Source organism: Conger conger, chromosome 9, assembly GCF_963514075.1.
Source record: "Conger conger chromosome 9, fConCon1.1, whole genome shotgun sequence".
Taxonomy (NCBI): Eukaryota; Metazoa; Chordata; class Actinopteri; order Anguilliformes; family Congridae; genus Conger; species Conger conger.
The window spans coordinates 44,817,789-44,839,032 of NC_083768.1; the positions used below are offsets into that span (position 1 = coordinate 44,817,789).

The 21,244-nt window shown below is 45.8% G+C and overlaps 1 protein-coding gene across 7 annotated transcripts; it reads right to left on the reverse strand.

Annotated features, from left to right (window-relative positions):
* Nucleotides 1-1,138: 1,138 nt before the first annotated feature.
* LOC133138021 (MAP7 domain-containing protein 1-like) lies at nucleotides 1,139-19,988 on the reverse strand. Of its 7 annotated transcripts, XM_061256489.1 has the most exons (20): nucleotides 19,763-19,988; nucleotides 19,523-19,634; nucleotides 10,950-11,282; nucleotides 10,546-10,617; nucleotides 9,987-10,007; nucleotides 8,741-8,904; nucleotides 8,416-8,524; nucleotides 7,852-7,956; nucleotides 6,339-6,458; nucleotides 6,056-6,183; nucleotides 5,820-5,950; nucleotides 5,285-5,499; nucleotides 4,474-4,930; nucleotides 4,211-4,358; nucleotides 3,485-3,589; nucleotides 3,171-3,221; nucleotides 2,795-2,876; nucleotides 2,574-2,664; nucleotides 2,238-2,443; nucleotides 1,139-1,683 (listed from the first exon to the last, which is right to left on the reverse strand). In XM_061256489.1, the coding sequence occupies exons 2-20, from the start codon at nucleotides 19,587-19,589 to the stop codon at nucleotides 1,673-1,675; spliced, it is 2,616 nt and encodes an 871-aa protein (XP_061112473.1). In that variant the 5' UTR covers nucleotides 19,590-19,634; nucleotides 19,763-19,988; the 3' UTR covers nucleotides 1,139-1,672. The 7 variants fall into 7 exon arrangements, with proteins under 7 accessions (XP_061112473.1, XP_061112475.1, XP_061112474.1 ...); XM_061256491.1 differs by having other exon boundaries at nucleotides 10,546-10,614; nucleotides 19,523-19,988; XM_061256490.1 differs by having other exon boundaries at nucleotides 5,285-5,496; nucleotides 19,523-19,988.
* Between the last annotated feature and the right edge of the window lie 1,256 nt (nucleotides 19,989-21,244).

Sequence of the window (21,244 nt, forward strand, 5' to 3'; positions counted from 1 at the left end):
GTCCGGGACCATCAATACTCGATGTTGCTGATCTAGCATGTAACAGTAAGTCATGTTTAATTATATATTTATTTAGTTTCGCCATCATGAAATGGCTAGTCCAGAAGAGACCGTTTGGCTTGCCTTCATCACTAGCTTATAAAGCAAAATGTTTGTGCAGTAACATAGCTAGCTAACTAGCTAACAACCTTTCTTCTTGTATTCATTAGATAGCTAACAACGTAGTTATGTCATAAATACACTGGTTTATAAAAGTAATACGTAGGTTACTGTGCACTGCCAAAACTAACCAGGTAACTTACAAGTTTACATGTCGGTTCTAGTTATAGTTGGTTGACTAGCTAGTTTTAATCATGCAGAACATCTTTGTAGGCTACATGTTCCATAGCTTAGACCTTAGGATATAGCCAATACAATATAAAATGTGTAATTCCCACAACTCATGACTATTTTTTGTTTTCTTACAATTAGTTTTTTTTGGGGGGGGGCAGGGGTACACGGACGTCATCTTAATCAACAGGTTGAACTGTTTTTATTTAATTATGCTCTCTTATGCTTAGCTAAATATTATAAAAGCACCAAGCTAACCCACAAGCAGCACACCAAACTGGTATCGTTCAATGCAAACTATAATCAATAGCTATAGTACTAGTCAAAAGTTGGACACACCTTGCCCTTTTCTGCTTTTTCTGATTAATGTTAATGTCATCAAACAATTTATATGTGGTCAAAGTGCAGATTCTCAGCTTTAATTGAAGAGTATTTGTATACATTTTGGTTTCACAATGCAGAAATTGTAGCAGTTTTTATACATACTTCCCCCCCATTTCAACGTTTGAGACATCTCATCTACCTTCCTTTAGCAAATGGTCCTATTCAGAGAAACTTGCAAAGCAATCAATGTACAATGTATGTCGCTCAGTCTAATGCATTCACCGATTTCGCCTGAATCATATGAGCAATACAGTGCTAACATTCCCGGACCCAGACCTGTGTGTTAGGAAGGGGGGAGTAACGTTAAAACACCAGAGCGAGAACCAAAGTTCAAATTCTAAATACTTATCCATAATGTAGTGATTTTTAATTGAAAGATACTAGTTTCGTGTGTCGCAGCACAGTAAGAGCACACAAACGGAAATCCCTTTTAAAGAGAGTTTTATTCCACAGTCACACTCTTCAACAACTTCATTCAGGCCGAACACAAAAAGTGTCACTAATATTATTCAGCTATTCTAATTTCAGTCTTAACTCTCTTTCACGGAAATAATCAAGACAGCTTTCTGTCAACTCATAAAAACTAGCAGTAATTACGACAACAACAATTATATATTAATCATAATAACAATTATGCAACATTATTGAAAATCATATAGTTTCTCAAATAGATATTCTGGTCTGATGTTCTCTGCAATGGATTATGCTGTCAGTCATTTAAGGTGCAGAATGAAATATTTAAATACAATGTAACCGCGATGCACCACGAAACCATGAACTGTGAACCTTTTTGTTTTTCGTTTTCTCTTGAAGAGTTATATTCTCACCAAGAGAACACATTCTCAGGCTTCTAAGAGCAGTCTGTATTTGGCACAGGTGTGTATTTCAGCTGTGCAGGCAAACAGAGCCACTTCTCTCCTTTGCTGGTTAAGGCTCGTCTTCCAGAACATCTGAACTTTCACAGGACTCCTGGGAAAAAGAGGCAAATGGATCACATTTTTCAACTCGGCATTGAGTAATTATGTACTGATTACTGACATTAGTACTGATTATTCATGTCAGAACTAACTACTCACCAATACAAGAGCAAGATGGAGAAGCAGGCATTACAGTATCATCACCTTAACATGCCTGTATGTGTGTGTCTGGACTGCCTTATTTGACCATAGTACAGATCCCTTCTAACCACTTACCACTTTCCCTGTTTTATTTAGCTACTGGTGAGCTGCTCTCCCTTAAATCTGGAGGGGGGGGGGGTCACCTACAGTATTTCTCAAAGCAGGATTACTGAGTTGCGCTGAGAAGTAAAACCCACTGTTTTTACCAATGTTAGCCATTGCTCATGTTCATTGCTTATGGTATTCTTCACCAATATCATAAAACCACCCTCCTAGAGGCAGGCACTATGTCTGGATTGGTAGGACAAACTTGAACATAAACAGGTGGGGCCCTGTGTGAGCACAACTCCAACATAATCTCAGCAGATATGACATCACCTCCCCGGCTGGGCCCTGATAAATCACCTGCAACATGCTGGGCCTTCAAAGAGCCTGTTGTCATCAGGAAGGGTTCCCCACTCTCGAGGGCTTGGATTGGACCACTGGGGATGGCCGGCTCTGACCTGTCCCGCCCCTCGTCGCTGCCACCCCTGTGATTAGCCAGCTGAATGATCTGCAGGTCAGACAGGCCGTTGTGCTGGCCGGTGGCCTGGACACCGTTTATCACAGGGCTGGGAGAAGATGGCACGAAAAGGTCAAAATTCTTATGAAATTCCCTCCCTGATATTGCTGTCTGTCAGGCTATATTTCACATTTCTGTCTGAGTTGGCAGTTTTAACCAACGTAACAACCTTTCTTTACCTTACTTTCATGCCACCCTGCGGCTGGACAGTCTCTTCCACCTTGTTAGACTGTGTTGTATGTGGGTTATGCTGGTTGTCATCAGGGGGTGCTGCAAAAAGAATATAAAAACACATGCCGTTATTTTATTATCCAAAAAAAAAAAAACATGCCATCCAGTGATAAAACACTGCTCTCTGAGACAAGGAACAGGAGGGTGGAGCATACCAAGCTGAACTTACTTTCACTGCTCTCTGTGTCTCTTTGTACGTCTTTACCATCAACCTGAGGTGCAGGGGAACCCTTCTGCTGAGAGGAATCATTCTGCAGTAGAAGAGGAGAATGGAAGTCAGACCTGGGTCAACTAAGCAATTGTTTTGGATTCAATACATTTCTACACTTTGCTGAGTTTGCCTGGTGTATTGGAACCCAAGAAATACTCTTAAAAAAAAAAAAAAAAAAACAACAAAAAAAAAAACGCATTGGTTGGCTCAGTTATACCAGGCAAGATCAATCGAGCACAGAAAAGTATTTGAATCCAAAACAATTCCGTGTTTGACCCAGGTCTGATGGAAGTAATGTCCCCGGGGATAACGGCTGAACAGAACATGTGCTGACCTTGTCCCCTCCCTCAGTCTTGCGTGTTCTCTTCATGATTTCTTCCAGGCGCTGTAATTCAACCAAGAGCAGAGTCACTTGCCACCTCCTGACTCCAATCCTGACTTCAGGCAACACCCAGATCAGGAAATGTGCTATTGGAGACCCAGTTAGTGTTCCATAAATGTACCTTCCATAGACAAACCACCAGTTAATTTAGATTTTTTTTTGTAGCACCAGTAAGAATAACACAGTCCCCATCAAGCCAAACATTAGCAGACTATAGACTGGCTATTAGGAAGGACACAAACAGTCTTCTGAGTTCACATCCGCACCTTCTTCCTCTCCATGCGCTCCTCTTCCTCCTTCTGGAAGTGCTTGTTCCTCTCCTGTCTCAGTCGCTCCGCCTCCTCTCGGGCCCTGGCTGCCTCCTCCTCCTTCTGATGCACACAGGAGGAACTACATTACCCACAAACATTGGCCAACATTACGCACTCTTTACTGGACACCATAAGCATGTTTGGTATGTAAGCACGCAGAATGAGCAGCTCACTAAGAGCTTAGGGCACTTAAGTTAGACCAGTAAATGGAGCTAAACAACAGACTCGGTGTGCGGATAAAACCTGAATACTGGCGATAACAACCAAGGTTGGGACTGTATTCATATTTTTCATTGCAATTTTTGAAATGTGTTTCTCTGGACAGTGGAAAATGTTCAGTATGTTTGTGTGGTGACAATCAGCACCCACAGTAAGCCATTCAATATCTGTGTGCAGCTGCTTGTGTGTGCATTCCTGATATCAGATATCAGACTGGCCTTCTTCTGTGCAAGGCCTGCATAGCAGAGATGGATTTTTGTGAACATATTTTTACATCCTAAAGTCGTGAGGAATCTTGTAGGGACTCCTCATCTGTGAGTCAGTCTAAGTTAGTCCAAAGCAATTAATTATGGTCTGTTGCAATAGGGTACTGAGTACTGAGTTTTACTCATGGAGTCGAGATTGTAGTTCAAACTCTTTTTGGAAACTACAATACCCAGTCTGGGTGAGAACCACACTCACCATTTTCTGAAGGCGGTCACTCTCCTTCTGTGCCGCCTCCTCTAGCTGCTGTGCCACGGCCTGCTGCTCCTCTGCCACACGCTGGGCCTCCTCTTCCCTGCACCTCCTCTCCTCCTGCTCCCACGCCAACCGCTCCTCACGCAGAACCCTGAGGAGCAAGCGCCCTCAGATCAGCAACACAAAACAAATATACAAATATACACAAATACACACTCATTCAGCAATACACACATACACACACACACACACACACACACACACACCGGTCTCTCTCCTCCTGCTCACGCCGCTCCTGCTCCTCTCTCTCCCGCTCCTCACGAATCTGCCGCCGTTTCTCTGCTAGGCTGCGCGCCGCCTGTTCCTGGTCGGTGGTGCCGGCTGTGGGCTTGCCACCAGTATGTGACGAGGCCGGGGCAGGGCCCGAGGATGAGGGGGTGGAGGGAGAGGGAGCTGGGGTGGAGGGAGAGGGAGCTGGGGTGGAGGGAGAGGGAGCGGGGGTGGACGGAGAGGGAGCGGGGGTGGGAGTGGAGGGCGAGGGGGCGGGAGTGGTGGGAGAGGCAACGGAGGTAGAGGGGGCAGAGGTAGAAGGGGTGCAGAGAGAGGGGCTAGAGGGAGAGGGCTCAGAGGTAGAGGGGGTGGAGGGAGGGGGGGTGGAGGGTGACTGGGAGGGGGCTGTGGTTGGCGCAGAGGACACCACGTTTGGAGGAACACTGGTGGAGCCTGTTTTTGGGAGTGAGGGGGGCAAGAACATGGAGTCAGTAAACTGTAAAAAATGTGAGGGCGCTTATAGATGTACTATAAGGAGTTGTACAAGGACTCACTAACACAAAGCAAGTGCCAATTTGAATCTGACTGCGTCAACAGATTACCTCACTTTGGCACTAACTGGGTGAGAGTGAGAGAACGACCTTGTTATTGACGCATCCAATCATAGTGAACAGATGAGCTTGTACATACTCAGATTGGATTGTAACCACAGTAAATCAGAGCACCAACGACTGAACACCAGCCCCAGGCAACAGTGTATCCTCAGAAACACTGGACAGCACAGCATGTGGTACAGAACACACTTACTCTTTGTGTCCTCAGGGCCGACTGGCTTGTCTGACTCTCCAACTGTCTCCACAGCAACTGGGGAGGTTGCCTGAAGTTGCACCCTGGCAGGAGTTTTGGACCTCTTGGGGCGTGTTTTGGGGCCCACAGAAGAGGCAGCAGGGCTGGGGGAGGTGGGCTTGTTCTGGGAGGTCTTGGTTGGTGGAGTGAGCTGGTTTCTAGTTCTTGGAGCGCTGCTGGGAGAAACACTTTAATCATTATTTAATCATCCTCAAACCTCCTAATGTACCGGATCACCCCAAAACCACATCAACCCACATCAACATGATCACCCCAACACCCAAACATCACCCTGACCACCCCAAGACCCAAGCATCACCCTGACCACCTCAACACCCAAACAAGCACAATAGGAAAGAACATTGAAGTCATAGTGGACATGAATTTAAGATTAAAATCCTTTTACAGCCAGTGAAAGGACTATGTTAAATATTTAGCTGCCTGGACATTTAGGAGCTGCTTGTGTTTGCCTCTGTGTCAGGGTGGGGGACAGTACCTGGTTTCCACTCTCTGCTTGAGGGGCCGTCGCGGTTTCTGGTCCTTCTCCTTCCCCATGGCCTTCTCTCTTTCATTCTCTCTCTCTTTGTCTTTCTTCTCCTTCTTCTTCTTTTTCTTCTTCTTCTCCTCCTTAGAGAAACAGGGATGAGGGCAGGACATTATTCAGCCGGGCCAAGAAGGGTAACAGTACGTGCGGTGGCCCCCCTCCCCTGCAACATAGTGGGCAGGGCTTACCGGGGTGGAGTCGAGCCTCCGCTGGCGCTGGGTGATGTCGGGTGTGCTGGCGGACACCTTCCGGTGCCCGGAGCAGGTGTGGGTGCAGGCAGACAGGGGGTTGGCGGACTGTGAGCGCAGGCATGAGTCTACAGGGGGCAGTCAGGAGCAGAGGGAGGCACAGTCACACACAGCCGAACACACAGTGAGATTATACCACACACTCGTTTGCCGTTTCTAGAACTGGGAAACTGGAGCAGGCAAAGCTGAGGTGGGGAGGGGGAGGGTGGGGTCAGGCGCTCACGTGAGTCCTTGGCGCTGCTCAGTAGGATGGTGCTCCGGCTCCTGGCCAGGAAGGAGAGGGTGGGGGTCATCAGCCGCTCCACGATCTTACTCTCCCTTGCACTCAGCTGCAGACTGCGGGCTGACACAGGATGGCGCTGTTAGTCGACCATACACCCCGCCCAGCCATGCGGCATGAAACCACACCTACTGTCTCACAGTATCCACCCGTCGACACAATGATAATCACACACACTGGCTCACCACCATGTGAGTACAAACGCACCCTCTCACTCAGCATATCAATATCCAGCAGCTCAATTAAGTCTACTCTCCCCAAACAAATACTCACACTCACTCACTCACAAAGGCATAACTTAGTCACGCACTCACTCATTCACACATAACATCACCCCTTCACTCACCGTGTCTAACACCCCATTAAAAAATCCACTCATGATGTTTCTCACCCTGGCATAGCACACACACAGAGACTGCAGATCCGCACACCACAACAACTCCTCACGGTTTCATTCACATGAGTAGTGGAGCCACAACATCAGAGCAGTTCAGAAAACAAACATAGATGTACTTTACACTCATAGATGTAACAGGAGTTTGGTGCAGCTGACGGTGCAGGTTTACTTTACCACTTACTGACCAGAATTCAAGCCCCACCCTCTCAAGTTGTCATTGGACATGTATATCGACAGCCCCGCCCACACATGCAGTGGAGGACTGAGCTCCTGGAGGGCTCAGCGTGTGCTGCGATGCCGGTGATTTTGGTGAGACAGACGGGCTTCCACGATGCTTCGGCCGACAGACGTGTCACCACAAACAGGCCACATTCCCCTCATTCAATGCGGGCTGACCGGGAGCATGAAGGCCAGTGTTTCCATGACAGTGTGATGCACAAAACCAGGGCACCAATCAGCAGTGCAGACAGACAGACAGACGGGCCCCAAGTCTCTGGGGTGAAGGACAGGGCAGTCGGGAGCCTCTTTAATGATGGTGGGCTCCGCCCCCTTCTCACACCTGGAATCTGCCCACCTCAGTCCACATGAGTCCATGTCAGGTCACAAGGCTCTGTACCCCTCTTTTTAAGCTCAAAGCTTCGAGGATCTGTTTCTTACTCTCCATAATCTAACAGAAATCATTATGTAACACCCTGTAGATCACCCGTAATCCACCTGGGGTTTCCGTCGCTAACAGGAAGTGACTTTGGTGGATCACAGATGAGTTACTCATGGACACCACCAGCTCAGACAGTTACACCAGCCCTGGACACTGAGAGTGCAGGAGGGAGATGTGAGGTGACAGGACTTATCACTGACATATCCAGAACAGAATGTGAAATATCGATGTCAGAACTGACCAAAATGCAGGCGGTGGAGGTGGTGGTGGGAGGAGAGATAAAAAAATCACAATGCAAAAAGAGTGAGGGCACAGGAGGGCGTGGCCAGGTGATGTCAGGCGGAGGCAGGCAGGGGGGGGTGGGGTCTGTGTGAGACCATGTGACCTGGACACTTGCTTACTTCCGCTGGGAGTGCTCCAGAGCGAGGCTGAGGACTTGGACAGACGCTTGGCAAAAACCGAATCCACGCGTTTCGGCGAGGCAACAGTCGAGGTCGAGCACCGACCTGCACCGGAGAGAACGTACAGACACACTGTTCACAGGTCCGGCTTGCCTTCCGCCCCACAGGTGCGACACTTGGCCAAGTCCTGGGTGTCATGGCAACCACCTGCAGGCTCAGCCAGTACCCTCGCATGGCAGAATAGCCACGGAGACGGAGACGCTACCGGATCTCTCTCGCCACCTTTTGCAGGCCTGGTCACGGCTCAGAATAAGGGGATGTCCTGATGGAAGGGTTCTGCTCTGTGTGAATCTCTGGGTTTCTATGTGATACTGTATGGCTCTGCATAGTTCTATATTCTCAATATTTTGAGGTAACTCCTGTGTCCACACCTGTGTGTGAACCTGTGATGTCCTGTGTGGTTCTGAACGTTTCTGTGTGGACCTGTGTGGTTCTGTGCGGTCCTGTGTGGACCTGTGAGGTCCTGTCATCATGGTGTGATGTTCCAGTGCCAGCGGTGCTCACTCTCTCTGCTGGATGTCTGGTTCAGGCCTCCAGCCCAAGACCACCTGAGCTGACGGATCTCAGCCCATGTCTTCTTGGATGATCTTCTGACTGCTGCGTCATATCGCTCCTGCAGTACAAAGGATGTGCACACACACACGCACACAAACACATTGTCAATCATACATATAAGTGATATCCATTCAGATAAAATCAGTCAAAGCTCTTGTCAATCAAATGTGTTCATTAAAAACCCCTAAATATCCATAGGCAGCAGAGATAAGCCAGACAAGTGCACTCGGGATGTCACTCATAATTGAGGTCCCCAAACACCTCCCCCTCCAACCTTGTTCTTCTCCAGTTTCTGGCGCTCCTTCTCCTGCAGGAGGGCACGCCTCTTCTCCGCCCGCAGTCTCTGCTCCTCCAGCTTCCTCCTGCGGTCCTCCAGCTGCCGCTCCCTCTGCTGCCGAGCGCGCGCCTCCTTCTCCAGCCACTGCGCCCTCTTCGCCGCTGGGGGGAGGGGGGGCAAAGGTCAGGGGTCATTGTTCCTTCACATTTCTGTCTTCCTGTGGTGACCTTTCTGGCTGGAGGAGTATCCTCGCACTGACCTCCCTTCCCACCCAACACCCTTACTGAGAAACACCCAGAGTCGGGCAATGGAGGGGGCCATGGGAGGGGGGGGGGGCGGGGGGTCAGGATCACATGATGAAAACACAGATGACCTACCGCAAATTAAAACCTGGATGAACACGTTCAGTGCATATTTCTGCAGTTCACCCAAAGCACAAGTTGGATCCTAATTTATCTGGACTGGCACAGAGATGATTGCTCCTCCTTTCCATTAATCTGCAACCTTAGATGTAGCACGACTTCACAACGAATGTCGGCTGGCGGCTGCCCAAATAGAGATGACTGCCTGGAATGTCACAGTGTGGGGATTTTCCCAAAATAAACTCCACATTGCTTGCTTTCCTGTGGATATTTGCTGTAGTGCCACCAGCCTACATCAAGATTCAAAAGTGGGATGTCTCACAATATCACTAGAGGGCACCAGAGAGTATCACATTCAGCACTCATGCACAGCTGAGTAAATCGTAAACTAATGACCACAAAACCGCCCACTACTCCTATCTGCACACAGTACAGAGCTGCTAAATGAGTGGAAGATTTTTCAGTGTATGAAACTCGGTTCCCCTGAATGAAATTATTAACATTCTGAGAGCTTTGTACCCACACCATCTCTGTGTCACGACAGATACTGCATGCGAGACATGTCACTGCCGGTCTGACAATCATGACATCATGCTCAAAACTCTGGCTACAGGCTACACATTTATGACATCACAAATCCCTCAATATCTGGACATATGGCTCTCTCTCCCACCAGAATCGAGGTGCAGGAAGGGAGTGAAGGGAGAAATCTCACTGAACCAAGAAGTGCATAAATAAAAAATGGAAATCCCCCCAAAAAATGCAGGTGATTGTTTCATACGCAAGAAAAAAAAACATAAGAGTACAGCACAGTCATGAGCTGTGGAAGTGAAGCATCGTCACCACTGTGGGGCAATATTTACACCAACAGGGTGTCTTACCTTGCTGTTTGGTACGCTGCTCTGAAGCAAGGAAGAAACAGAGCGACTGTCAATCATTCAAGCCACTCCCCTCCGTGTCAGTGCGGTACGAAGACAAGTTAAGTGTGCCCTCAAAGCACTTTCACATGCGCTAGAATCCACATTTGATTGGCCATCTCAGGTTGGTGGCAAGTTACAGTTGAGGTTTGAGTGACATACAGGACAGCATTTAAGGACAGCATACAGTGGAAAGGATTTTTAAATGTACCCAAAAAAGACTTGCATAAAAGCAGTCAAAAGACGCTTTAGAATTTAGTTGGCTTGGAAACAAGGAACAAAAAAGTATGGTTCCTCTCAGAACAAACATGTAGCCAAAGAGTTATAATACTTGAAATAAATTCCTTTTAAATAAAGACCAATGATGAAGAGGTTGGCTCAGAAGAGTGGTGCTTAAAACAAAGAAAGTCATCCACATAATTCACATTACAGTCTCAGGCCAGGTGTCGTTCTACTATGAACTCAGAGCAGATAAATCATACCCTGAGGTGAGGCACAGCGAGGAAGACACAGACGGGCTTACCCAGGTATCGGGCCCTCTCCTCCCGCCGCTCCTTCGCCAGCTTCAGCCTCTCCTCCAGCTTTGGTCCATCTGCTAAACAGAGAGAGGTCAGACGTCACGACAGCCCCCTGCCATCACCATTCAGTGGAGCAGCATACAGCTTTGTGAGGCTCAGAGATGGAAGACTTTCCTTTCACTGTTAGGATTCATGGCTCACCTGACAATTCTCGATGAAATGGAAAAGAGTACAAAGGAAACACCAACTCTACCCAACACCAAGGGCTCAGAATTTCCACTGAAACCTTCTTGTTAACACACGCACACAGGTACACGCACTGTAATTACTTATATGCTATATTCATATACTGTTACTGCCACTTTGAAACAGTGTTTTTCCCCAATGCTGATTGAAGAAATGTGACTACCTTTCTTGTTCTGAAGACCAGCTTTCCTGCTAGTGGGGGGCAATGAACCATCAGTCTTTAATGTGGAGTCTGGTTTGGAGGAGGAGTCTGTTTTCACAGAAGAGGCTTGTTTGCAAGAGGAGTCTGGTTTGGTAGAGGCGTCTGGTTTGGAAGTGGAGTCTGGTTTTGAGGATAATTCTGGCTTTAAGGAGTAGTCTGCTTTGATAGTTGAGCCTGTTGTAGGGGAGGAGTCTGTTGTGGAGGAGGAGTCCTGGTTGGGGGAGGAGTCTGTTTTCAGAATGCTGTATGCATCTTTCTCTTCACTGGGCCTGGCTTCAGGAGTGGAGGGGAAAGCTACGAGAAAGAGAGGAAGAAGGAAAAATAGATAGGAAAAAACTGAGATCATACAGAAGTAAAACACAACGCCATATTTTCTCATCTCGCTCTCACTATTTATTAGGGCACCCACTGGTATGATGCTGGTGTGTGACATCATTTATAGCCAATGCTTCTTCTTCCACACACCACTTCCCATGGTTCTTAAGCTACATGCTAAGAGCTCAGCCTTAACACATTCCACAAGCCGACCAGAATTTCTTTTTTTCTTTTTTCTTTTGTTTCAGATTTTTCCACATTTTCTCCCAATTTGGTAGGCAATTGTGTCTATTCTCATCACCCATGTTGCTATGGATACACCGCAACGGTCCCGTTGCTCGGCAGCCTGGGAGGATCAGGATATTACTTCTACAAGCCGCATCGTCTCAAGTTCCTGTGACCGGGACTCTGAGGCGAGTGCAATCAGGGCTCTACTGTATACAGCGATCCTACAGCCCCTGCCGAGTCCCTCCTCCCACCCTTGGAGCAGCGAGCCAATTATGCCGCTCCATGTGTGCCGGCCAACCTCGGCTTTGGCAGGCCTTGGTGTGCAACTGGTGTGCAACTGATGCCTCAATTATCAAGGCCTGTTGCACCAAGGCACTCCGCCTTCCAGGATTTCTAGTTCATCTGCAAATCTACACAATATATGAAGGACCAACGGGAAACATAAAGAGAACATGTACACTGAACAATAAGCATTGTTCTTTGACTTATTTTGACCTCTTTTTCCTTTCCTTGTTCCTTTTCCTACTCCTAGCTCCACCCATTAGGAGAGGCAAGAAAAAGAGGTGAGAAAAAGAAGTGAAGACAGGCAAATGAATTGTCCTTGCTCCTTCAAACGTCAGTTCAAAGCCATGTCAGTTACAGACGTGGCAGATGGGGAGAGGTGGCCGATCATTTATACATCACGCTTTTCTGAAAAGTTCCTAACTTCTGTCGAAGGAACATCTAAGGGGAATGTTCTTAAAGATGACAGACCTCAATCAATTTCTGGGTCAGGTGCAAGGAAAAGAAAAAAGGGTAAAAATAAGTGATTGGAATGAGCCGATTGTAAAACATTTATTTCCTTGTACTTCCTGAGAGGACCACAGCGGGATCTGAGAAGGGCCTGTAAGCTGATGCCATCAGGCCCACATTCACAGAACCAGAGCTCCCTTCTTCCAGAGGAAGCCCTGGCGATCCTGTGGCTGCTGACAGTCACCAATAAACCTGGAAAGCACCCTCAGGAGCAATTTCATGCTCTTCCACATACGCCACATGACCTCGGTGTCATAGATTAAATGGGCCAAGCCAACCATTTGGCCTTCTTGTAAGATTATGGTCTTTTTTTTCTTGACACTGACACTGTGGGGCCTGTGGTCTCAAGGTTAAGGAAGGGATAAACTGCTTTGAGGATGTGGGGCCTTATGGTATAATGTTACAGAGAGAGACAAAGAAAGAGAAAGAGAGTTTGAGAGAGAGGTACAGATTGTATTTCGGTTAGTGGGGCCATTGCATGCCACCAAAACCCCCTTTTGGATATAAAATTCCTGAATATTTGAGCTTCATACCATTCGTTTTGCCAATGAAGCCATTTCATGTTCGCCAGGCGCTGCAAAGAAAAATGTGTCATAGCATGAAATGTGATTTTCAGAGGTCTATAACGAAAAGCCCATAATCTTTGTATATTTGTACGTAGGGCTGATTCGGTATGTAGATTCATATCTGGTCTCAGAATGTATCTATTTTCATTTTGAAGATATTTGGCCCTAAACCTGCACTTTTTTTTACCAGGGACCAATTTTGGGGGATCATATGTCCAAAGGTAAACATTTTTATATATAAGCAGTCATATATTGAACTCCATTTAAAAAGTGTAATAGTGGCTACACTACACTATAACTGCAATCGGACTCCCTTTCAGATAATAGGAGTGTTACAGGTACGTAATGATTCATGAAGTTAGGATATTTGGACTCAGTGTATAAACAAAACCCACTGAGTACCAAAGCTTTCTAGAGCTTAATACAAGAGGTGCTGTGTGGCATAGAATGGCCTAGTGGAGGTTGTGGTATGAAGTTTAAAGCAGAGAGTGAGTGAGAGAAAGAGAGTGGGAGTATGACAGCAAAACAGAAAGTGAGAGTATTTAGGTTAGTGGGGTTTGTGGTATGAAGGTTAAAAGAGAGAGTGAGTGTGAGGAAGAGAGAGAGAGTGAGAGATATATACTATTTAGGTTAGGGGGGTTTGTGGTATGAAGGTTAAACGATAAATAGGTCTACATAGGAAAGCTCTCAGGTTCATGAATGATTGACATGTTTTTCCTGCTGCACAGACGAGCTCTAAAAGCAGCAGAACGGCAGTGCTGAGGGAGGAGGGGGAAACGGAGGAGAGTGAAGCTCTGGAAGAGAAAAACATGCATGTTCATATCATCACATCATTACTGCTGTCATCTTCATCACCATCATCATTATCATCACCCCCATAACCACCATCACTGTTATCACCATCATCCCCGCAATCACCATCATGATCACCCCCACAATCACTATCATCATTATCATCATCACCATCATCATCATCATCATCATCAGTATTGTTAAATAATCATCTGCAGTGTCATTATAACCATTGCCATGATGATCATTGTTAATATGACTGTCCATGGGGTTTAGGTTGTCATGGTTCCCCACAGCAGCCCTGCCTGAGAGAGAGGAAGGTCAGTATTCTCACAAGGCCAGGGTGAGAGCGTCCGAATCACTCTTATCAATACACTGCCTACTTCACAGCCTGTGTCTGTCCCATAGAACCAGCCCAGCTCATTCACAGCCTCCTAGAAGGTTTGGGGTCCACCAAGGTTTCCAAAAAGTAATGTGGAAAACACTAATTTAGGTAAATATACACTCACAACAGTGAGTGTGCATGCTTATTTGTGCGGGTGTGTCTGTGTGCATGCGTGTGTGCCTGTTTGTGTGTATGTGTGTGTGAGAGAGTGCGTATATGTGTGAGTGAGTGAGAGTGCGTATGTGTGTGTGTGTGAGTGAGAGAGTACATATGTGTGTGGGTGTATGTTAGAGAGAGTGTGTGTGTTAAAGAGAGTGCGTATGTGTGTGGGTGTATGTTAGAGAGAGTGTGTGTGTGTTAGAGAGTGTATGCATGTGTGTGTGTGTGTTAGAGAGAGTGTGTGTGTGTGTGTTAGAGTGTATATGAGTGTGTATGTTAGAGAGAGAGAGTGTGTGTGTGTGTGTTAGATAGAGTGTATATGTGTGTATATGTTAGAGAGAGAGAGAGAGAGAGTGTGTGTGTGTGTGTGTGTGAGTATTGAGAGGCAGTCACATACACTGCTGCTCATTCTGCAGGAGGCCATTCCCTGAAACACAGCTGTTTTGAGTCTCAGGGGTTCTCTGAGCAGCAGCTCTGCAGGGTCTGCACAGGCTGGGTCTGCTGGCCAAACGCTCCTGCAGCTCAGCTTTGAGACGCGTCACCTATACAGTGCGCAGCAGTAACCTGACTCCCCCAGCCCTTCCACACAAACGCCAGGGAACAGAACCAGGTCCAGAAGAAAGACAGCACCCACACATTGCACGAAGAGAGAGGGAGAGAGAGAGAGAGAGAGAGAGAAACAGATAGAGGACAGGATAAGGAGGACAGAGAGATGAAGAGAGAGGGAAGGCGGAGAGGTGGTCCCTGAAAGAGCTATCCTGTGGTATTCAGCCATGCGGCACATTGTCTAATATTAGTAACTGTGTCTTATTGATGGCTGGGAATGGGACGGGGGCGGTGGTGGAATGGGGGGGGGTGAGGGGGTTCAGACATCTGTGCCTGCAATGCAGAGAAGGTGGGAGTGTTGCGGCCCACATTTGCTCTGTGTTGGGAGGGGGGCAGCTGTTCTAACCACACAGCCGGCTGTTCTGACCCACTCTTATTACAGCTTCCTGCTAAACGGGGCTCTGTGACCACGCTGTGCCACCCAATTCCCCCAATGCCATCCTAACACCCATATCCCCCAATGCCATCATAACGGCCAGTTCACCCAGTACCATTCAAACACCCAATTCCCCCAATGCTATCCTAACACCCAATTCCCCCAATGCCATCCTAACACCCATATCCCTGAATGCCATCATAACGGCCAGTTCACCCAGTACCATTCAAACACCCAATTCCCCCAATACCACCCTAATACCAAATTCCCCAAATACCACACAAACACCCAGTGCCATCCAAAGCACCCAATGTGCCCAGCACTACCAAATGTATCTGATACCATATAAAACAGCCATTTGAAACCAACAGCAACAAAACCACCCAATTTATCTGATACCATCCAAACCACTACATTCACCCAATACCATGTAAAACACTGTATGTTACCCAATGCACCCAACCAATTCAATATACACCAATGACCACATTCACACAGGTATTAACCCATTTGGGTAACGATAGCACAACAATCTACCAAGGCGTCCCCAAAGAACACAATATATGAAACCAGAAAACAGCATGTTGCTGTGCTCCTAACATTTACAGGGATTGTGGATATGATATAGCGGCTTGATTAATGGAAAAGAAGAATAAAGAAGGCTACTGATCTGAGACTGAAATAGGAATCTGTACCATATCCCTTTAGTTTAGCTCAATAGCAACTATTAACTATGAATTTAAATTGATCCAGTGAGCAATTATCAAATGGGCAGAAGTTTTACTTTTAGCCTGCTCTTCCAAACCAAGAATTGATGGATACTAATTCTTAGTGGTAATGTATGTAGAGGATTTATGTAGATCTATTCATTTTTAGTACAGTAAAGTAGGGTTGGTATCTGTTCCCTATGACATCCTGAATTTCAATCAAAAATGTTTTGTCCCATATGAAGGGCCTATTCACCCAGAGGTAAATTACTATGACAGCCCCAAGCAGTTGACAAACCAGTCAATCGAAGCAATGAACTCATTGTCCACGACTTTTCCATAACTGGAAAACTGCATCAAACAATTCCAAGTTTTCAATGACTGAGTGAGTGAATGACTGAGGGAGCGAGTGAGTGGGTGAGTGTGTGCGTGGGTGGGTGAGAGGGAGCAAGGATTGTCTTTAAGGTATAAGGCTTCCAGGCATTCCCCCCCCCCCCACGCACACACGCACACATATACAATCTGTGTGCTAGTGCTACAGCAGGATGCATTTGGAGTCACATTTTTCACAACCCTTTATTCACAGCTGCAATGTGACCTTCTATATCTCTTAGAGTCAAAGCTGGCAAGTATATTGACTAAACAAGATTAAATATAGCACAACCAAAGCTTTTTAATCATAATGTATTGCAATCCATATCTATATTCAATACGATTTAGGATGTGTTTAATCCATTTAACTTGTTACAGCAATGACACGATTATCTCCCCTGTATCTCCTCATAGAGTCCCCTAGCTTAGAGTGTACAAATTCAATAAAAATATTGAATGTGGTATAAGTGCATTATAGCAATATAAATAATCCAAAATAATGAAATAATGTGCCAATTTTCTGAGCTCTATTCCCCGCCCAAACAGAGAGTGTGAGATTCATCTTTCTCTTCAGGCATACTGAGAAAAGAGAAAAAAAACTGAGAGGTTTTTTTTCAGAGGTCAGAGGGTCAGAGGTCACCAGGTCAGAGCCCACGTCCCTCTTCAGACAAAGAGAAAGAAGCTGAGCTGCTGTCAGGAGACGCATGAGTTCAGAAGATGACATAAAACCCAAGAAAACAACAAAGAACTTCTCTCAAATCCCTGTTGAATAGTGTAACTGTTTACAAGAAAGGGAATATCATTCTAAATACTTTCCAATCCTTTTCAGTTAGGTTCTAAGGATGAGACGACATCGTTAAGCAAAGTGAAGTGATCACACGCTGACCTGCACGTCTATGAAAAACACACGTGTTGCATCCTGCAGTGAATTTGCGAGGGCACGATGTTTCAGAGCAAGGATTTTGCTGATGAAAGATAACACACGGCTTCCCTCCATGATTAGCAGTAATTAACCTGCGAGGTTTGTGTTATGAAATTCCCATTTACACTTAGACTTAGACACTGCGAAACTCTGTGAAATGTAACCAAGTTCGGAAAACAAGCTGGAGTCTTTTTCACACAGAGAAAATGTTATCTTGGAAGAATTCACGTGTCAGAGGATCTTGGCTTACTGCCCACCTTGAAGATACTGATGCTGTTCTCTTCCGAGGAGAAATTTGTTGAAAACTCCCACAGCCTACTGGAGAAGCCAAGTGCCAGCCCACCAAACAGATCTCACAAGGACATACTGTACCCTCAGCTGCCTCATCAAAACACGGCCCAGAAACATGGCTCTTGCAGTACGGGCATGCCAATCATACAATACTTTCAGCATTCGTGAAAGATAAATACTAATCAGTGTTTCAGCAGCTTGAGTCGATGAGGATGATGATGATGATGATGACGATGATGACAAAATAAGCCTCCAGCATTTATACGGTGGAGATGGTTGGATACATCAGCACACACTCAGAAACCAGGGTAGAGTGGAGGAACAAATTTCTTTCTCTACTTATTAATCCAATGGAAAGGGTGTACCCCATTTTATGTCCCGATAAGGTACCACCACAGTGACAAGCTTTTGCACCCTTTTTGGCACTTTTCATATCTTTTTTTTGAGAGATTCATATTATTAATGGGGAGGTGGGGACGACTGCTCAGATTGGGTAATCTTCACTTTACCCAGAAGTTACATGCAGTTCTACCTTATTCTGTCTGAGCTTTTATTCAGTAATTGTAGTGAGTGAGCTTAGAGTACTATGTGAGAGGGTCCTGAAGGAGCTGAATTCTAGGATTTCCGATTTGGTGACACCAAGTTTTACCTTTTCAGCAAGAACCTGAGAATAATCGCAGTTTGTTTAGCCAATGATAGGAAGAATACTACAGCTTCATCACACTGGGCTACTTAGGCTGTTTTTCACAGCAACAAAGGAATACTGAAACAGAAGATCACATACGTGATGTATTGCGTTTTCCTTTAGGACTTCTTGCAGATAGGATATATATCAGGTACAGGCTTAGATATGCCAATGCGTTGGAAAGGAAAAAAAGGTGGTAAATCTATATTCAGGGAATAGGATGGTTATAAGGACCTAATCTATTATGATTTTTTGACACTGAAGGTGAATGAGGTTGAAAGGTTCTAAAACAAGGGATGTAGCGGCCAGAGAGGAGATTACTTGACTACTTCTATAGCGATCACGTAATTCAGGTGGTCATGTGAAATTAATCCTTACGTGGATACTGCAACGTTATTATTATTATAATCGCTGGTGTTGAAATGTAAATGGGTAATAGCGGACACGCGTTATTATTATTTTTTTATATGGACGGTAACAAGGTGCATTGAGCCGTCCTGATGGTCGTAAAGTCTAAATAAAAACATTAAATTCAATATTCCGTGTAGTGATGTTCCAAGGGCATTATCAACAGCCTCGCGAGATATTTCACGCCTGTTGACCAAGAAAAGCGTGCTACGAAATACCAATGTGCATTAAGACGTTTGCTGAGGGTTAATCATTTTGTCAAATAAAATAAACGCATTTTTTTATTTAAATAAAAAACGGAAAAAACAAAAGAGGAGGACTTTTTCAATGCATCAATTGTTGTGTGTGACATCCAAGAGAACGCAGTGGGAGGATATTCTTCTGGACAAAAATGGTTTATGCAACAACTGTTCGTGGCTTGTAAGCCTCATGAGGAAAAATGAAACACCATATGGTTGAAAATAATATTTTTGAAATGTTTCTGGTAACGACACAGACGAGCAAAGCAATGTAGGAATTATTGCCATATGGCACAGCTGCATTCCATGGAGGTGAAATATGGATACGTAGCCTATGTGATATTCAGATACTCCTTAATTCTACATTTATATTAACGCGCCAAGCGCTATGCAAGTGCTCGCTGCTCAACAAGCACGACCGTGTCATCAAAATGTAATTGTCACAAAGCTATACACGAATCAAAATATTAATAAAAACATATTTGAAGCCTACGCTATAATAGCCGACTGTTACTAACATCACCGCTTGTTATTTCGTATTGGGACCGACTGACAGCGTTGCACTGACAGAAAGCACGCGAGGATAGATATTTCGACATAAGCGATGGGATCGACGATGTTCCATGAAGGCTACCTCATATAAACAGGTAAAACGCATCAGGCGAGCGTCAAATTCCATAAAATAACTTACATTTGCCCGCGGGCAAGCCATTTTCCCTTAAACCGGTGTCCAGATCTTTGCATTCCATTTTTTTCATCCAGTCACGCACTTATCCGTTCTCCCTCTGCAGTTGTATTCATTCCTTTAGCAGATCCATAAAAAAAACAATTTAGTCACTTCAAGCCCAAATCTTCCTCGGCTTAAAAAAATATAGGAGTGGAAATATAAGCGATATTAACTGATGTCTTTAAATTGGGACTGGGAGCGCACCTGAAATAAAATGAACGGAAAGTCGGTAATTTGATTTGGTTAGTAATTGTGCCTCTCTTGCCGGTAAGCCGGGGGGTTCCAGTTTCTGCAGTGCTGTGGCGTCAGCAAAACTTCATAAACCACAGAGGAATCAGAGAGGGATAGTCCACAGACGCAGCCTGCAGCTCGAAGCTCGGTCCACGGCGCACCGCCCATAGGTTCCGACAGCTGCTGGAATGAACTATTGTCCAAGGCGGTCATTCCTTAGACTGCAGGGCAGACTGTACCACAACGAGTTTGAGAGGGGGGTTTCGCCGAATACTCCTCCGTGCTTGTCCACGGAAAAAGGATGACCCCATTTTGGCACTCCCCTTAAAGCTTAACATTTGATGTGGACGTGAAGCTTCTGCATCGGGCTGGAAAATGTCACACACCATGATAAACACTGGCTGCTGTCCCTTCAGCTTTGATGCTTGCTAGTAGGGTCACCATCTCCTCTGCCAGATGTTTTGCCAGATGCTTTGAATCAGCCTACCTGTAGTTCATCACTGGGCTTGAGGTGGTGTTTTGGGTTTCCATTGTCCTTTGGTTTTCCATTGCTAATCTCTAAAACCCACAGTCTCTCTGACCTCTGACCCAAGAGACATTCTCGCTAAAAACTAAAAGAGTAATAAGGTGGCTAGACAAACACAACAGGCAGATTACAACCCCCCTTCCCCCAAACTGTGAGTGTTTTTAGGCGAATGAGTCAAAATAATTTTCTGATCAGGTTTTGGTCTTGGACGTGCATGTGAGTTGTGTGTGTGTGTGTGTGTGTGTGTGTGTGTGTGTGCAATTTTAAATATTTTACTGGGTCAGTTTAAAAATAGCCCAGCCTGACCGCCTCTATCACATCCCACCTCGACGCGCTGCTTTTGACTTCAGATTCCCATAAATAATACATTGAGTGTCAAGATAATCTGGCACTTACTCCTCTTAGCCCACATCCATTCCATGTGGGGGGAGAAGCAATGGAGGCAATAATCCACCATTTTAAGAGCTCTTAGAAAGTCCATTTATTGAAAAGAATAACGATTTGGTGTCAACGACAGTGCTTCTTAAGCCATACCTGTGTCCCCTGTGCAAGAGGTGCTGCTGCCACTGTGTAAGGTCCTCCTGAACCCTCACCTCTGAGGCAGTGGCTTTTTACTGAACCACCCAGCCGCCCAACAGCCTGCTTTTTAAAATGAGTATTCTACTCTCTGTAGGACACACAGTCCTACAAGAGAGCAGTTGTCAGCCGTAGGTGTTGCTTCCTTCCCTGATGAGCACCCCTGCTCAAACAACTCAAGCTAGGTTTTGAAACAGCTGGTAGCTGGTTGACCAGTTCAGACCAGCTCCCAGCTTGACATTGTTCAGCTGGTTGACCAGTTCAGACCAGCTTGATGTGGTTTGACCAGTTCAAGTGTTTGAGCTATGTTAGCTCAGACAAGCTACCGGCACTAGCTGGTTCACCCGCTCATA

What these genes read in the sequence shown, in the direction of transcription:
- LOC133138021 (XM_061256489.1), bottom strand. Translation starts at nt 19,589, where the DNA reads ATGAAAAAAATGGAATGCAAAGATCTGGACACCGGTTTAAGGGAAAAT. An exon ending in CCAGACATCCAGCAGAGAGA is followed by an intron (nt 7,957 to 8,415) that starts GTGAGCACCGCT and finishes TCTCCGGTGCAG; the next exon opens with GTCGGTGCTCGACCTCGACT. An exon ending in AGACACAGAGAGCAGTGAAA is followed by an intron (nt 2,665 to 2,794) that starts GTAAGTTCAGCT and finishes TTCTTTTTGCAG; the next exon opens with CACCCCCTGATGACAACCAG.